Source organism: Apiospora hydei, assembly GCF_038363865.1.
Source record: "Apiospora hydei strain CBS 114990 chromosome Unknown utg000002l_segment0_segment0, whole genome shotgun sequence".
In the NCBI taxonomy this organism is placed as follows: domain Eukaryota; kingdom Fungi; phylum Ascomycota; class Sordariomycetes; order Amphisphaeriales; family Apiosporaceae; genus Apiospora; species Apiospora hydei.
In genome coordinates this window covers 1,730,656-1,748,216 of record NW_027117361.1, presented here as the reverse complement: position 1 = coordinate 1,748,216, position 17,561 = coordinate 1,730,656, and the positions used below count along the sequence as shown (strand labels likewise).

Genomic DNA, 17,561 nt, shown 5'->3' with positions numbered 1-17,561 from the left:
CGATGGACACGCATGCATGTAGTGTATTTCTATTAATAACAGTATTATTGCACAGTGGCTTATAGCAATCGTAAACATGTCCAACCAACAGCTTTCTTCCCACAGCGGCTTCAGGTCAGACTTGGACATACAGTAGGTTCTTACTGTTCTGTAACTTCTCTCCTCGGCGTCGCTGCCGCCGGTCATATCTCTAATAAGTATCTCATTTTCAAGCTACAATTATTCACTGGGGGTTTCCAAAGTACACACCAGACGAACCATGTGTTCGTTTTTCTGATCCATCAGATTCACCTCCCCACGGCTCCTTTTCCGGGGTGTGTAAATCGCAATCTCCTGCGCATGAGACACCAACCAACAAACCAACACCTCTCTCTCCTGAATATCTTTTTGTTTTCCTCCGAAATGCAGTACCCTTCTCTATCTGAGAGTCAATGGCGGTAAGCCGAGCCCATTGAGTTTCCTGTGGGAGTATGATATGTGAGAAAGTTAGAAAGTTCAAGACCACCTTACGTACCTACATATAAAACATCCCGAGAAACTGTGTCTCCAAAACTGTTGCTACATATAATCTAATTCATGCATAACCAAATCTACACATGTTCCATCTTTTCCTTCTTCCCCTTCCGTATCACGCAGTCTCAAAATTCTTCCGACATCTCTCACTAATAAACAGATCGTATCGATCATTGGATTGGGCCGAGGCCTAGACGGAAGAGGATCAGCATTTTCAATACGTAAAAAATTCAATACTCAAGCTAAAGGACCTAGAATGGCAAGCCGTGGTACGGTAATGGTCATGTGCACGTAAAGTAGTAAGATCTTGGCAAGTGGTACAATGACGAGAAGGAGCAGTAAAAATTGTCAGAACAAGATTCGTTGATTTATATTTATATACATGTAATGATTATGTTATCCAAGGTGATATTCACGCCTGACAAAAAAGTAAGGCCTTGAAGACGGCCATCCTTCCAAAAGGTTAATGCTGAAATTCCACGAGCGCCCAAAGTTGACTAAACTGAGACATGCATCCCTTCTCAATGGGTATTATGGGTACATTTTGCTTTCCTCCTGTCGTGTGCCCGCGCATTTCATGTCGTGATTATGACATCATGCGACTTGACACTTCATGATGTTTCGATCCACTCCGTCTGCAAAATTTACAGAAGGGCAGCAATACCGGCGGCGGCGAAGAGACCACCAACGAAGGGGGTGGCAGCGGGAGCGGCGTTGGGGGTGGAGGTGGAGGTGGGAGACTCAACAACGACAGTGCCGTCGGTGGTCTTGGTGGTCTTGCCATCGGAGGTCTTGGTGGCCGAGCCGGACTGGGAGCCGCTCATGCTGCCGGACTGGCTGGCGGAGGCAGTGACGACAACACCGCTGGTGACGGTGGTGGAAGCGCTGCTTTGGGTGGCAGAGGCAGAGTTGGAGCCGCCGTTGACGACGGAGGAGGCGCCGCTGGCAGCGGAAGAGCCAGCACTGCCGACAGCGCCGGTGGCAGTGGAGATGACGCTACCGACAGCAGAGGTGGCATCGGAGACGATGGAGCTGGCGAGCTGAGCGTTGGCACCAGCGGCCAGGGCGAGGAGGGTCATGGAGAACTGCATCTTGAAGTTGGTTTGTGGTGGTGGTACTACGAAGAGTAGGTGAGGTTGATGTAGTAGTGGTTGAGGATGAGAAGATCTGAGGTCTTGTTGATGGATGAAGATTAAGTTGAGTGGAATGGAGATGGAGTTGTTTGGGAGTGAGGCCGACGTTGAGTATTATATACTTGATGGCCTCCGTACTCCCAAGCCCTGGCTTTCGTCATCGACATGGCTGCTCGTAATTAGAGACTGTGCTAGACAAGCATGAGGCGACCGGCTGTTTGTGAAAGGACCCCATGTCGACTTTCTCCATTCATTCGTTCCAGGGGGTACGGAGTACCAGCTAGGCGTATCCACCCCCTTGGGGATCCACTTGCAACCGCAGCTGGCCAAGAGAGAGCAGCGCAGAAGAGGACGAGAGGCTCCTTTGCAGGCCGGGCCGCTGGCTGGCACGGCTGGGCCTTTTCCCGCTGGCTGGAAGAGCTTTGAGCCTTGTTTGCCCCAGACCAAACGCGCGTCTCCCCGATTCCGATTGGACTCCGTGCCTTGGACGTCGATCTCGGTTGCCCCTTCCTACGAGCGAAAAGCTACTGTAGCAAAGGCATGCAAGTAAGACGACCGCTGAATACGGGGTGCAATTGAGTCGTACAGTAGCATCGCGTTGCCAAGATCTCGCTCGCTCCCTCCCGCCATCCTATTTTGCGCAGATGATCGAGCATGCTGTAGCTAGCATAGCCAGAGATGGGAGATGGGAGATGGACCTGGACCGTACGAGCATGGCCCCAATCCCAAACAGCTCCTGGTGCCTGCCTGGGCTTGCCTGGCTCATCCATCTCTTGCCACTTGGCACCATGTCGGCACCATGTCGCAAGATCCTCTGATCCTTTTCTGGGACATTGCTGATTGCTGGCGTTCGCTTACTGTTGGTTGGGTTTCTGATGTCTGAATCTCGACTGTCGACTGGTCCGAAGTGCGGCCCCAGCCACCCAACCGCCGGTACATTAGTAACCTGTGTGGCCCAGCTAGCCCAGAGGGGTCTAGGTGCGGCAGTGCGGCTGGCACAGCAGGCAGGCCGAGCAGATAGTTGGTTTTTGGTGTCTTTGCATCTGGCCATGGATTTGTTGGTCTCACTTTCGATGACCGCAGGCGCTGACGAAAAGCTGGAGAAAGCATGAAGAGCAACGTCACTCGTCTCCACATTTAGCGGCAAGAATAGTTGGGTCAATTGTGGCTGGTATTGCCGGCCAGTGAAAACCCGGAAAGAGCAAAGTACTTGTGGGGAACCCGACTTTTCTTTGCCCAGGTTGTCTGTGATTGAGTAATGGCAATCGATGGCATTTTCCCTCCAAACCCCAATCCCATCCATCATGTCACTCCCAGAAGCTCTCTCTCGTCATTTGCCCACCTTTCCCGGAGCATCTCCTTCCTGGGATGGTGATGCTGGGGAAGACGGTTATTCGGCACCCGTCTCACTCCCTGGGCACCTCCTGGCAGCGTGCAGGCGGTTTCGAGTAGCTTAGCTTTCGGGCAAACCTGTTCCTGCGAGTGCCCTTGGCTTGCTTGGCAAGTGGCCCTTTTCAGCACTTTAGGCCAGTCACCAGTGCCCTAAGCCGGCCCCCAGAACAGAAACAGAAGGCGTTATGGTCTTCTGGTGGCCTCGGTTCGTCCGTGGCTCTCGAACCCCGTCGTCATATTATCATATATTCCGTCATCTTTTTTTTGTGATGTCTCGCTTCGGGTCGCTGCTGGTCGGGTTTCTGAGCCAACTAATTAGAATACGGGTCTACCCCGGTTAGATGGCCAGTCTAGCACCGGAGGATCCAACAGGCAGGATTATCAGTTCTGATCAGTTTCTAAAATTATGTACAGAGCAGCGAGCTGACCTGTCGATCGATGCGATTAATAACACGCAAGTGAAAGTGTGGCTTATATGAATGGGGAATGTTTTGTTTCTATGGGTGGAGTATTTTCTGGAGTATCCACGGCCATGTTGTGTAGATCAAGAGCCTAACCGTCATTCAGCTCCTGGCTTGGATCTCAGCAGCAGCAATAGCCTGGAGATCCTCCCAGGCTGCCTCTGCCTCCTCCTGTCCATGTTGCTATTTCCATCGCCACTGCCACTGCTGGCACCACTATTCTGCTCGAGCCGGTGCTCTGATTCGATGGCCTTGTCCATGTCGAAGTGCCTGACGAAGAAGCTGAGGACGAAGACGACGCCCGAGATGCCGAGGAACACTTGCCACACCCCCACGAAACCAAACACAAACGCGCTGGTCACGGCCTTCCTCCTCGTGGGATCATCCCCGCCCCCGTCGGGTAGCGAAATGTGGAACTCATCGAGGTAGGCCTCGGCATGATATGCGATCTCGACCGGCAAGCCCTCCCAGCCCAGCTTCAGCGCCGCCACGTTCTGCCAGGTCGTGCTGCCGACGCAGACCCCGACCGCGCTCCCCAGCTGGCGCACGAAGCCGTACATGGCGGCGGCCGCCGCGATATCGCCGGGTTGGGCCATCGCCTGGCACGCGAACGTCTGCGCGTTGAGCACGATACCGTGGCCGATGCCCATGACGATGAGCGACACCACCCACACGCCCGTAGAGACGTCCGCGTCCCATAGGATCTCGAGGCCGCACGATATGGTGACGAAGAACCAGCCGAGCCAGATGGCGTAGCGGTAGTTGTTGTAGCGGCTCACGAGCGCGCCCGTCACGGCGCCGCTGGGGATCACGAACAGCAGCGCCGGGAGCAGGTTGATGCCCGCTCGTAGCGGTGTCGTCGCATTGACCGATTGGAAGAAGAACGGCACATAGTAGTTTTCGCCGTACATCTGTTTTTCGTGATTATGTCAACGCCCAGTCTTGCTTCTCCATATGGTAATCAGCAGGACTATCATATTGATCGAAAGCTTACTGACCACAAGACCCTGCACAAAGCCGCCGAAATAGGCAATATTCGAGCTCCAATTATAGAACAACCTGTGCTTCAACATCGGCTCTTTCGCGAAGAAACCTTCCCAGACACCGGTAGCGATTAACCCCGCAAAGCCGATGACCAATGTGGCGATGATCTCAGCACTGCTCCACGCGAACTGGATGCCAGCCGACGACAGCGCGAACAGGAACAAGGTGAGCCCGGCCGTGAACAGCGCGCCGCCGACCCAGTCGATCCTCGCGAGCTTGACCCGCATACTCTCAGCCCGGGGCCGGATCGTCAACAGCCACGGCGTGACCACCAACCCGAACGCGCAAAACGGGAAATTCAAGTAAAAGATCCACCGCCACGTCGTCCGCTGCACAATCGCGCCCCCGACGAGCGGCCCCATAACCAGCCCCGCCGCCCAGCCGAGCGAGATGACGGCCCACCACTTGGGCCGGTGGCGGAGCGGGACGAGGTCCGTCAGGAGCAGCAGCGAGACCATCCAGATGCCGCCCGCGCCGGCGCCCTGGACGGCGCGGCCCGCGAGCAGGAGCCGGACGCCGCGCGCGGCGCTGGCAGAGGACGCTGCCGAGCGTGAACAGGGCGAGCGCGCACAGGAGGCAGGCGGGGCGGCCGAAGATCTCGCTGAGGCTCGCGATGGGGGCATGGCGACGGTGGAGGCGAGGAGGAAGGAGGTGCCGATCCAGAAGCCTTGGGTGGTGTCGGCGCCCAGGGCGACGGTCATGGTCTTTTCGGGAATCAAGTAGGTTATGCATTAGAACAATACCCCTTTCTCATTATCACTACTACTAGGGGATGTATCGTACACACCTTGAGAGCCGTTATGATGATGGAAGAGTCCAACGCGACGACCATGTTGATGACCGTGAGAGATAGTATAATGTACAGTTCCTGCCTCCCGATCTTCCACTCCGGGATGGCGGGTGGTTAAGCGAATTGAGCCTCCGTATCGACGTCGGCGCCTGCTTCATGGCTCGGGTCTCGCGGCCCCGCTGTTGCCGATTCCGATGATGCCTTCTCCTCGACAGAGCGGCTCCCGCGTTCCTCCGCGTCCGAGTTAGTGCCTGGTGCTGGTTTCATGTTTCGCCGGTACAGGGCTATATATGTATGTAGGTTGAAGAGTCGAGTTACGGACCAAGCAAGGATAAGCGTAAGGGGGAGTATATGAATAAAACCAAGTGCGAAACAAACAGAACTCGGGCCGTCATGTTTGATATCTGGCGGCAATAATAGATGTTCCCAGACTCTTCACTTTCACATCATGTTATACTTGCATATAGTCAGCGTCACTGCCTGCTTGCTGGCTGGCTGGCTTATGTATGTCGTCAAGATGGCTTCCCATTTGTGGGGGCCAGCTACTACCAAACGACAAAAGGAGGGTGTCCTCGAGTCGCCGTACACGACCTGTGATTGATCAAGACCCGAGAAAGAGGGAAAAGAGAAAGACTTGGGCTATTCGTAGGGTATCATCTCACTCTTTCGCTTCTGCAGAGCAGAGGGAACCCGAAGTTCGGGAGTGACTGCGATTGGTCCATGTCAAGGGGAGGTTCAGCCGAAAAAGAAAAATACACTGTTTGTTTGTCACACCCAGCCCGGATCTCGAAGCGGGAAATTGCTCCGAACGCCCAACGCTGAATGAAGTTGCCCATAACCCCCACACCGAATGGGCGGAGATTCCAGTATCATCGTAAAGACCATCAGCTAAAGGGTACTTCCTCTCTTCATCATGCCGTTCTCGTGTCTCACCGAGACAAGAATGTCAGAGTCGCACATGCAGGCACGCGTCACGTTGAAAGCCCTCGAAACCACGGTACCACCGCATCGTTCGTTGTGCGCCGTGCCATCCGCCCGTGGGATTCGACCGACGCGACCGCACCCTGTAAGGCAACGGGAAGGGGGTCGCAAGATCGGGATTGGAGACGCCCCCGAGTGAGATTTCAGCAGAGCACCACATCATCGAGTAAGTGTGCACACATGTTACACGGCGCCAGTTGTGGTGTGGCAATGAACTTGATTCAAACGAAACGTACACGAGGGAGGCTTTAATCAGAGACCTGCCTGGCTTGTCATACCGTGTCACAGCCCGATTGGGGGAAGAAGACGGAAAGGAAGGAGATCTTTGTGCGAGCGAAGCCTGGCCGCCGACACCGGTTGTACGACGAGAGGCAGCCACTCCCTGGCTCCTTCTCGCCCACATCGAATGATAACGGAGCCATGTGGTTGTAACTAACGAAGACTTCGCTTCCCAACACAGGTGGCTGAGACTTCCCGAAGGCTTGTTTCGACACCCGAGTTTCCAACTTGTTCTGTGCATATGGTTCGATCACCTGAAGTCGTTGCCTATACTTTCACCCGAGTTCCCTGCATGTTCGTATTGATGGCATATTCTACTTGCACATCTTTCTCCTTCACCTTCCTAATGTCACTTCTCTAGTGTTTGCCATTCCAGTTATTGCCGTAACATGCATGTACTGGCAGCAAGAACTGGATAAGGCCTCTCTCTGAGAAGCTCAATGTTATGCCAAGAGCCCTCGAGGCACCCCTGTATTCAGCTTCTTACAGTGCATAGCGGAAACTGTTCCGCGAGGGAGGACCAAACCTAAGCCTCATCTCGTGGTCAGGCGTTTGCGGCACGTCGGATGGCGGTAACCAGACCCTGGCATGCGCAGTATTGGGTATGACATTCGTTGCGCCATTCGCAGCGCCTCGAAAAGAAGAATGTATAGTGTCGGGATGATCCGTTAATTTGGGTATCACTAAAGTCAAGTTCCTGTCGGCAGCGGGCTGCGTGTACCAAACACAACAATGCAATGCGCCCACGCCGCGATCCGATCTAGCATTGAACTTGGCTTCTTTAGAATTATGGCTGAGCAACAAGATCTCCTCACTGTTCCTTTCTCGCGAAGCGACCCAGAGCCGGTCCAAATTCGGCGGCCTTTTCCTGGCGCCTCTCCTGGTTCTGCTCTTGCTGTTGCTTCCATAGCTCGTCCACCTTCAGACGCTTCTCGTCGATAATGTTGTTCTTCGCACGCTGCTTCCTCAGGTACTTGCGGAGAGCCGAGTTCTTGCCACGCATACGGTTCTTGATGTCTGTCTCGATGTCGACAGGCTTAGCATCCAGATCCCGCGCTTCTCGTCGCTGCTGATCCGAGCGAAGATCCAGGTTGCCAATGAAGTTGGGATCAAGAGCAATCATCTCGGGCTGAAGCTTGTTCAGGAGACCCTTGACCTCTGTCTCGCGTCGCTGCTTCACGGTCTCGTAAGGGTTCACTTCCATAGCGTCAAAGTTGGCCTCTCCAGCGCCTGGTACGATGATTGACGAGAAGCCTTCGTCGTGTCCAATACCGAGGACATCCTCGTACGGGCAGTATTTCACTTGCTCAACCTATCGTACGTGAGTCAGCAACTAGCCATGACGGAATGAGAGAAGAGATGCTTACCGATTTGCCCTCGCCGCCCCACGTCATGTAAGGGCTGTCAACCTTGATTTGGTCCTTGCGATGTTTTACGAAGAGATCTTTCCACAGTGTGACGCTGGTCGACCACCCAACAGCTGTAACGCCCCGGTCGCTGATAGACACCGAGGACGCCGGAGCTCTCGTGAAATAGCTATTCACCTCTCTGTGAAAATCGTCAGTAAAATTATTGGGGACGGTTCCGCAAAACCAAAGTAAAAACTCAGGAGTACATACCTAAACATGCGAATGTCCCAGACAGCCATTTTCCGGTCGTTGCCGCATGACACCATATACCTCCCCTCTCGGTCAACCGCAACCGATTTGACTGGGCCTTTGTGACACAGCAGCTTGACTAGCGGCTCGGTGCTATTGGGAGACCATAGAGTTACGGTGCCATTGTTATGGCCAGCGTGCACAATGGCGTTCCAGGGGTTTAGTGCCATTGATACGGGTTGCCCCAGGCCTGTTCGGATCTCAGAGACCAGCTTTCCAGTCGACACATCGCTAGGAGAGAAGTCAGTCGCTGGATTTGGTTGTGATACACAGTTTGCCAAGCTAGAGGATAGCTGCAATGGCCCACAAAGAATGGAAGAAGGCGCAGTAATACTTACGTGTATTTCAACCAGCCTGTCAAACCCTATATTGAAGTTAGAGGCGAATGCGACATAGGTTGATAGATCATGAAAACTTACCAGTGTGGCTAGGAGGTAGTGGTAGGGTAAGAAATCCTAGGATTCAATGTCAGCAGCTGTGCAGACCGCCCTGACACGTGGGGTCCTACCATATGAGAAACCTCCTGGAGACTCCGGAGACAATGCAATTCGACACCGTGTGCTATGTGTGATATTAGTGAGATGATTCACTCCGAGTGCTGCTAATTTTTGGCAGAATCCAGTAAAAGGGGTATTATGGGGCTGCTTCGTTGCGGAGTGCAACAACTTACAATCGTATATGTAGACCTGGTTCTTTTGAGAAACGCTAAAGTAATTCGTGTTGTGCAGGTATTTGACAGCCTGGAGAAGAGTGAGTTAGCATATCGTGAGTTTCAAAATAGCCAGGGCTCCTGGTGGAATCCGGCTCCAACACTGAATGACCCCTCCCTCAAATAGGGGAGCCTATCGCTGGACTAAGCAATACGGACTCAAGACGGTACGTACTCGAACTTTTTCTTGCAAGTTTATCTCGCAGCCAAGCTTGCCTTGCCTCCAATCCATGGTGGCAACGTGTCCCCGGGCGCCTCCCACTATAGTATAATGAATTAGCATGTTATTTCCAGATCGAGGAGGAACTCATGAGCCCCCAATGGGCAGCTGGAGGGAGCCCCCAAATATATCGAGACGAGCGCAAGGGGTGCTTACACAGTAGCATTCTACCCGTCCTATCGTAGTCAAATTGGTAGGGCCCTAGCTGGTCCAACTTGAGGTCGAATCGCTTTTTGGAAACCTCCAACGAGACATTGGATTCAATCTCGTTCTGCGTCACACGCCATGTCCGTTCCAACTCGTCTTCGGCCTCCAAAAAGCCAGATGTGTTCTCCAAAAGGATTTCGGCATCCTTGGCGGATTCGGCGGCCTGCTTGTACTTCTGCTCGAGGCCCTTCAGGTTGCGGCGCAGTTTCTTGTCCTTGATGGTTTTAACGTCAATGCCGTTGCCACGACCGTAGTCGCGGTGGGCTTGCTTGTTGCGCTTTATCCGCTCGCGTTCGTGCTTCGGGATGAGCTGTGTGCGGGCGCGCTTGATGGTAACGGCACCGTTGTCGTGGGCCTTTGCGGAAGGCCGCTCGGTGACCTCGAGATCGTCCACCTCCATCATGTCGCCGGGTAAAATCGATATCGGCAGGCCAGCAAATTGACGGGTTTCGGATTAAGTACTGTGGCCAAGACTCCGGTCCTCAGCGTCGAATTAGGTGTATGGGCAAAGAAGGGCGCACAGCTGGGTATGTCGCGATGTCGTCTTGCTACTGACCCATTAGACATTTGGCTGCTAGCACTCCCAAAAAGTTTCATGGAAATTTTGAGCACAGACCCCCGATAAGGATGTTATCTGGCGGGGCCAACGAATTATTATATGGAGCACCTAGTCCAGTAAAGCAGGCACTGGGACTCTTATCGTCTAAGTGATAAGCAGTTGCCCCAATGAACATCCATTTTCCTCAGCAAATCAACGCCCGTCGTCCTCTACGGAAGTTGCTACTTTTCGTATAAGACCTACTTCTTTTGTATTCCGTTGAAATGACTTGTGAATGCTTCCTAGTTAAGTTATTACGGTATCATGGTTGCATTGCGTATCAAAGCGAGCTAATTGATAACAGAGGCCGTCCAAACTGGCATCGACCCTTGGAATGTATCTCGAAAGGACAGCCTTAGATCCTTTTCCACATATGCCTCGTCAAGTATATAAGAAGGATTTCTTTCAACACCCCGTTGCAGGTTTGAAATGTTGCAGTCGGCGTAATCCAGAGTTCAGAACTCGATGATAGGCGTCAGGTACTTTTCCAGCGCCTCGTGTTTCTCCAGCTTGTCCTTCCTAATAAGGTGATCAAAGGATACAAGTTCGACGGCAATAATATTGTCGCTTGAAGCTGACAGACATGTTATATCTTCCTATTTGTTTTCTTGGCATCGCCCTTGGGACGAAGCTTATGGTCTAGTACAGTGACGTGACCATTCTCATCCCTGGTGATGACCCGTACGAATACATTGCCCCAATTCATAAGCGTAGTTTCCTTAACCGCTCCGAAACATTTGGCATCAGCTTGCTCTAGAAGAACTGTCGCATCGTAAGACCACTTAGTCAAGAATGTGCCTGATTCTTGTTTGAGGATGAATTCCCGTACAGCAGGAACCACCACGCCTCGTCTGAGCGTGCCCCTGGTTGTTGGCATTCGAGCTCATCCCATCCCCAGACCTTACCTTTGTCGAAATCCTAGTTATCTTTTGCTTCGAAAGGTCCGTCCGGACAAATTTTAGCTGCAGGAGATCCCAGATTTAGACATCCTGAGGCCGAGCGTCTCTTACATTCATTCGTACTGAGCATTGCGATCATGGTATTCAATAGTACAAAGGGCCAAAATGCCACTCTTGATGGGGTTTTCACATACGACAGTCAAGCGAGGAGAGCCGGGTATGATGGTCGCAAGTTTAACTAAATACCATGTAACGGAGTATTCAAACATCATCAAGGATGATACCATCCGTCAGTGTTAGCCTGATAGCCTTGACATTACTCAGGCTCGTGCACTCATACATGTCAGCCTGGAAGCCACCTAATATGTCGCTGTTTAGAAGGTTCACCTTATACCAGCCTCGTATAGACTAGCGATGTTGCCGCTTTCGAGGCATATTGAAGGCCAGTCATGTTGAACTCATAATTTGTAACCGAGCTGACCTATTGTGTGGGATCTCGAGTAGGCATTGAAACGAGATATTATTTCAAATACTCAAAAGCTTGTGTTTATTCTATTCTTAAGTATTTTACCAAACTTGTAAGATCCATACGTGGGAGCGAGAGCTCGAATAGACTGGAAAACGAAGCACCCAAAGACAGATGCAACTTGTCCTGCGGGTCCAGGCGTTGTGAGTGAACAGCACCTGCCGATTCAAAGTCGGATTGAATCCCCCTTTTCCCCCAGGATGCCCGTTATGGGTCTCTGAGCACAGGCCCTACCACATTTAGATAAGATCTTTGGTTCTTGCAGGTGGGGGTTTGCAAGGGTCCTTATCGACTGATAGTAATCGATAACCACAAAAATTTCGAGAATGAACGGCTTTGCCCCTCCATTTTCGAACGGTAATTGCGGGAGCGAAAGTCGAATATACTGAATGCGCCAGTGTCGAATTAATTCGCCCTCATCTTCAACACCGGTTTTCGCGTGCGCCCCTACGACCTTGCGAATTTCAATTCGGAAACTAGAGTTGCGACCAAAGGACATTCATCAATCTGGCTTCGCATACGTTGCCCATCCGCTTCAAGGCAGGCGGAGACGGCAAGATGTCGGCGTCTGTGGCCCATTCCCACCGGCCGACGACCAGAGTCTCCCACAAGGGGTTCAAGTCTAAGAAGGCCACCAAGGGTGCTCTTCGTGAACAGGCCAAAGGTACGGAGTAGTGCATTCCATGTTTGACTGCACATGCGCCTAAAGAAAATGTGCTAATAATACAACTTTATTAGGCAAGCTTTCCAACGAGCGCGGAGTGCGCAAGACGCCACACCAGCAAGTCATGTCGAAGCTCGACCGACGAAACCGCGCGAAGCAACTCCAACTACAAAAGAACAAGGAACACCAAGACCAGACATCCATATTCAGGGGTCGCGATGGCGCCCCCGCATTGTTGCCGTTGTACCTCTCTGCGGCGACGCCGACGCTGCGGCAGCCATCAAGAGTCTGAATGCGAGTCTCGATATCGAAACCGAGGTCTCCGAGGCCAGCTTCCGCGTCCCGGTCGACCGTTTCAAGCAAAAGCTGCAGTACATCCCCCTGAAGCGCGATTTGACAGCATGCATGGATGCTGCCCGGGTTGCCGACTTTGTCATTTTCGTACTTTCCTCGGAAGTCGAAGTCGATCCGCTTGGAGAGCTGATCATTCGGAGTGTTGAGAACCAGGGCATGTCATCGTGTTTCACGGTTGTTCAGAACCTCGACAAGATACAACCCGCCAAGGCCAGGCCCGATGTAGTCAAGTCGTTGGTCTCCTTCATCACACACTTCCACCCCGACCAAGACAAGGTCTACAGCCTGGACTCGAGGCAAGAATGCTCCAACCTTATGCGGTCATTATGCAATTCTTCTCCCAAGGGCGTTCACTGGAGGGATCAAAGGAGTTGGATGTTGGCCGACGAAATCCAGTGGCCTAGCTCTCCGTCCGAATCCACCATCTTCACCGGCGTCGTTCGTGGCAAGGGCTTGAAGGCAAACAGACTTATCCAAGTTGGGGATTGGGGCACATTCCAAATTGAGAAGATAACAGCTGCCCCATCAGAGAAGAAGCAAAAGGATGGTGATGTCACTGTAGAGGGGGCGGAGGAAGTTCTCGAGGAGCCCACAGTACTTGAGCACGACAAACCTGACGATCTTGATGAACTGGCACCCGAGGAGGCTCGTATGGACGACGCTGACGATGCCATGTCTGTCGCGACCACATCAAAGAAGGGTGTCCTTCTGGATGACCATCATTACTTTTCCGAAGACGAATTGGAAAAGCCCACAAAGCCCCTTAAATTGCCCAAAGGAACCTCGAATTACCAAGCGGCTTGGTACCTTGACGATGTTTCCGATTCCGAGTCAGAGATGGACGACGATGAGATGCAAGACGTCGACGCCGATGCTGACGCTATGCAAGCAGCGCCCGAAGATGGTGTTGAGGGTCTTGCACCTGCCGAGCCAACTGAGGCTGGCATGTCAGAATACGCAAAGTCGGAGAAGTTCGAAGAGCTGGATGACGCCGATGATGCCGCACAGCTGGCAGCATACCGGGAGAGCAAGAAGAGCGAGGTCGAGGACGACATGGAGTTCCCAGATGAGATTGAATTGCATCCTCACGTACTTGCGAGGGAGCGACTTCAACGTTTCAGAGGTCTCAAGAGTCTTCGAACCAGTCCCTGGAACACCGAAGAAGACCGGCCATACGAGCCTGAAGATTGGTCGCGGTTACTGCCAGTCACCAATTATGCGTCATCACGCAATCACTATCTGAAGCGAGCTTTGGTCGGCGGCGTGAAGCCTGGTACCCGAGTTCATGTGCATCTGAAAGCTGTGCCGATGGAACTGGAGAAGACCTACAAGCCTACCCAGCCCATCTCCCTATTCTCTCTGCTGGAGCACGAAAACAAGAGGACAGTGCTGAACTTTGACATTACGCACAAGGAAGATTACGAGAAGTCCATCAAGGCTAAGGAGGAGCTCATTATGCAGTGCGGCCCCCGCCGCTTCGTTATCAACCCCCTATTTTCGGTAGGTGGCAATACCGAGAACGACGTGCACAAATACTGCAGATTCCTCCATCCAGGTCAATCTGCAGTCGCCACATTCATGGGTCCCATTACTTGGGGCGCAGTGCCGGCCCTCTTCTTCAAGCGTACTATCCCTGGGGAGGCGAAGGACGAGGATGATGACGACGAAGAGTCCAACCTGCCGCTCCAACTGGTAGCGACTGGTACTGTCCGGGCACCATCGACGAACAGAGTCATCGCGAAGCGTGCCATTCTTACAGGCCACCCTTACCATATCAACAAGAAGATCGTTACCATCAGGTACATGTTTTTCAACCGCGAAGACGTGGAGTGGTTCAAGGCCATGCCGTTGTGGACTAGGCGTGGACGAAGCGGTTACATCCGAGAACCTCTCGGTACGCACGGCTACTTCAAGGCTACGTTTGATGGAAAGATCAACCCACAAGACAGTGTTGGCATTAGTCTGTATAAGCGAGTCTTCCCGCGAACGGCGAAGACTTTTAGTGGCCCACTGTTGGAGGAAGAGGAGTTTGAGGGATTCCAGGACGAAGTTATGGATGAGGACATTCAGTAGATACCAGCATATAGATTGGGTGGAAGGCCCCGGCGTACGCGCGTTTTATGACTGATGAATTGGACACTTGGTATTGCTCCCTTTTCCTGACCAAACCCAGCATTACACTTTTCACGAAAACCACTCATGCCACGGACTTTAAATGTCATATGCAGGGTACCTTGTTCGCCATCGTCATACCCCAGGTCTCTTTTGCTAGATTTATACAAGATGCCTTCAAGACCTCGAATTTTTCGTTAGCCATTGAACTGGGTCGCCGTACTACCGTGATCGATCCCACCATGGCCACCTTCGCATATCCCACAGGGAACCTCGACCAGTCTCGCAGGCGCAGTGATGTCCCCCACATCGAAGATCGATGCTACGGGACGTGCAGTATGTATACACCTTGCCTCTAGCTTGAATTTTCCGGGAGACCCGACACTAACCTGAGATCTCTCCCTGTGACAGATGCCGCCTTCATCAAAGGCCAGGTCAGCCGTGACTGGGAAGACTTCTGCGCGACAGGCTCCGCCTTCTACGACTACTACAACTACTGTCTCTGCTGCGTCGGCCAAGACCTTCGGGCCAAAGGTTCTGACGAGAGGGCTGCTGACTACCTCGCCGCTGATTTTGCGGGGATCCTAGCGCAGTGTGGCGGCGGCGACGACAATCTCTATCACCGGGACGTGGACCCTTGCAGCGTACCTAAGCACGATGTATCGAACAAGGTCGAGACGCCCTTCCCGACTGCCACGGTCCACGTAATCCATCCGTCCGCCGATTCGCTGTCCGTCGGTGTCTCGATCACGGTTCCGCTGCATCAATTGCGGCCCGGGCAGGAGACCTCTGCTGCCGCCCCTACCAGTAAGCCGCCCAGATACACGCCCATCGAGCACGAGACGACGGCGTGGGTCACCACTACGGATGCAAACAGCCAAGTCACCAAGGTGATGTCCACGTTTCTCACCACAACCTTGTCCCTACTGCCGGCCCTCGACACGCCGCAGCCTTCTTCAACCGACAACGCCGCGCCGTCGTCTGGAGACCACAAGCAGGGCCTGACCGTTGCCCAGGTCGCTGGCATCAGCGTCGCCTGCACCGTTGTCTTCCTGCTCATCTGCAGCGGGCTGTTGTATTGGCTGCGTGGCCGGTGCAAGAGCCGGAAGGAGGCGCAGGCGCGCTTGCCGGGCATTGAGCAGTGGGAGGAACTTAACAATAACCACCCCACGCCACAGGTGATCACCGGCCAAGGAGGAGGGAGTGGAGGTTTTGAGAAGGCGCAGTTGCATGCTGATCCGATGCCTACGAGGGAGCTGGGCGGGAGGGAGATTCCACCGCCGGTGGAATTGCCAGCTGAACCCGTTGTGAAGGATAGGGATGAACCGGGGAAGGAGGAGACTTGAGAGACGGGGGTTTGTTCATAATATGTCAAGCATGATGAAAAGTGGCCATCGGAATGATGAAACTGCAATAAAGCATGCTACTTCAACTATCGAGTATCCGCTCCTGTGATGCCGTCCGCGACCCAACCTCGACGACAAACGCCCGCGCAACAATGGCCTTTCTGCTGAAGATCCGTCCCGTAAACTCGTCCAGTTCTGCTTCTTCGGCCATCACGACTTGTGGGCCGCCACTGCCCGATCTCGACGTCAGACTCTTGCTCGTGTAGATCTTGGTCGTTTGCCCCGCCATGCTCTGCAGCTGATCATTATGTCGATGCCCCGTGCCCGTCGTCGTTGTTGTACCGTAGTAGTACGGCGCCCCCTAGAACTCTTTTCCTGCTTATGTGTGAATAGCACTTTGAAGCTAGCAAGACAAGCAACCACAACCGCGACGCTCGACTCGACGGCCGACCACAGCGCCAACCACGAGATCTCGGCCAGCCGCGTCGCGTCGTCGCCGGTCACGACGACGCGGACGAGGGCGAAGACGGTGATGATGCCGCCGAGGCTCAGGACGGCAACGAGTCCGACCTTTTGGCCCGCGGACATCTGGAGGCCGACGGTCAGGTACACGGGCAGGCAGGTGATCAGCACGTCGCTGATGACGTCGACGGCGGTGCTGAAGCGGAGGCTGACGGCGGAGCGGTAGATGTTGAGGGGGCCCTGGCATTCCACTTTGAGGACCAGTGAGCTAGATCAATCAAAATACTGAACAAAAAAGGGGGAGAAAGGGGCGCTTTTTACTTAGTTGGAGTGATGGGCACACCAACGGACACGTCACGATGGACGCGCAATACGCCGCGACAGTAAAAATCACGATCGCGATCCACGCTCTCGGCCACTTCAGCGGCCGGGCCAACCGTCCGAAGAAGACGAGGAAGCAGCCCTTGACGGCCCACAGGCAGCTCCAGAACAGCACCGTCGACGCGAACTGCAGCTCGAGGTAGTACGCGGCATCGTCGAGGAAGGTCGGCGGAGGGGGTACCACGGGGCCTGCGCTGACCACGATGACTTCGTACATCGTCGGCGCCATCAGGGTCATCACCACCGAGTTGCTGATAAGAAGCAGGAGGGCCAGGACCGCGAGGTAGTCGTCGGCGAAGAGGCGGCGGTGCGAGTAACACAGTCGGATGGAGAGGTGGGCGGCGACTAAGAGTATGGCGATGCTGGTGAGTGACCAGATCGCCCCCTGAGCGGGTGGAACACATGGTCAGTCTCTGTTCATGATTGATGCCGATCTGCGGCCGACTTACCAACAGGGTATCGCGATCAACCCTCGCGGTGGAGGGATGGGTTTCGTCAGGTGTCTTTGGGTTAGACATTGCGGCGTTGCTGTCTATCGACCTGAAAGGGGCTGGCCGTTATGGTGGACGTGTTGACTGACCGGGAAATCTCTAAGATATGACTACCTATACAGCTACAAATAGGAACTCATTCGTACGAAGAGAGAGACTCATTTTTCGCATTCATAGTTCTTGTACTTCTTGTTCTCCTCTCAGCAAGGGCTCGGGATGAAGCCCTCGTTTCGAGGCCTAAGCCATAAATCTCTCTCCCTACATAGTAGCCGAAGGGGTCCTACCACTGTCCGACTCGTTACTTTCCAGTATTCCTCCTTTTCAATTGTTGTCTAACATCT

The 17,561-nt window shown here is 53.5% G+C and overlaps 6 protein-coding genes across 6 annotated transcripts; 3 read left to right on the top strand and 3 right to left on the bottom strand.

The window, feature by feature from the left end:
• Positions 1-1,022: 1,022 nt before the first annotated feature.
• Positions 1,023-1,643, top strand: PG997_000544 (uncharacterized protein; the record flags this gene model as incomplete). The annotated part of the gene is made up of 2 exons (XM_066804859.1): positions 1,023-1,073; positions 1,164-1,643. The coding sequence occupies 2 exons, from the start codon at positions 1,023-1,025 to the stop codon at positions 1,641-1,643; spliced, it is 531 nt and encodes a 176-aa protein (XP_066674632.1).
• Positions 1,644-3,597: 1,954 nt separating this feature from the next.
• PG997_000543 (Efflux pump FUS6) lies at positions 3,598-5,375 on the bottom strand (the record flags this gene model as incomplete). Its single annotated transcript, XM_066804858.1, has 3 exons — positions 3,598-4,410; positions 4,498-5,247; positions 5,331-5,375. The coding sequence occupies 3 exons, from the start codon at positions 5,373-5,375 to the stop codon at positions 3,598-3,600; spliced, it is 1,608 nt and encodes a 535-aa protein (XP_066674631.1).
• A 2,029-nt stretch (positions 5,376-7,404) lies between these two features.
• Positions 7,405-9,787, bottom strand: PG997_000542 (uncharacterized protein; the record flags this gene model as incomplete). Its single annotated transcript, XM_066804857.1, has 9 exons — positions 7,405-7,905; positions 7,961-8,141; positions 8,213-8,482; positions 8,590-8,615; positions 8,671-8,706; positions 8,760-8,812; positions 8,922-8,991; positions 9,136-9,221; positions 9,337-9,787. The coding sequence occupies 9 exons, from the start codon at positions 9,785-9,787 to the stop codon at positions 7,405-7,407; spliced, it is 1,674 nt and encodes a 557-aa protein (XP_066674630.1).
• Positions 9,788-11,968: 2,181 nt separating this feature from the next.
• On the top strand, positions 11,969-14,501 carry PG997_000541 (uncharacterized protein; the record flags this gene model as incomplete). The annotated part of the gene is made up of 2 exons (XM_066804856.1): positions 11,969-12,081; positions 12,149-14,501. The coding sequence occupies 2 exons, from the start codon at positions 11,969-11,971 to the stop codon at positions 14,499-14,501; spliced, it is 2,466 nt and encodes an 821-aa protein (XP_066674629.1).
• Positions 14,502-14,782: 281 nt separating this feature from the next.
• Positions 14,783-15,886, top strand: PG997_000540 (uncharacterized protein; the record flags this gene model as incomplete). Its single annotated transcript, XM_066804855.1, has 2 exons — positions 14,783-14,876; positions 14,952-15,886. 2 exons carry the CDS (start codon positions 14,783-14,785, stop codon positions 15,884-15,886), a joined length of 1,029 nt encoding a protein of 342 aa, XP_066674628.1.
• Positions 15,887-15,968: 82 nt separating this feature from the next.
• Positions 15,969-17,247, bottom strand: PG997_000539 (uncharacterized protein; the record flags this gene model as incomplete). Its single annotated transcript, XM_066804854.1, has 4 exons — positions 15,969-16,178; positions 16,313-16,616; positions 16,702-17,114; positions 17,179-17,247. 4 exons carry the CDS (start codon positions 17,245-17,247, stop codon positions 15,969-15,971), a joined length of 996 nt encoding a protein of 331 aa, XP_066674627.1.
• Positions 17,248-17,561: the final 314 nt, after the last annotated feature.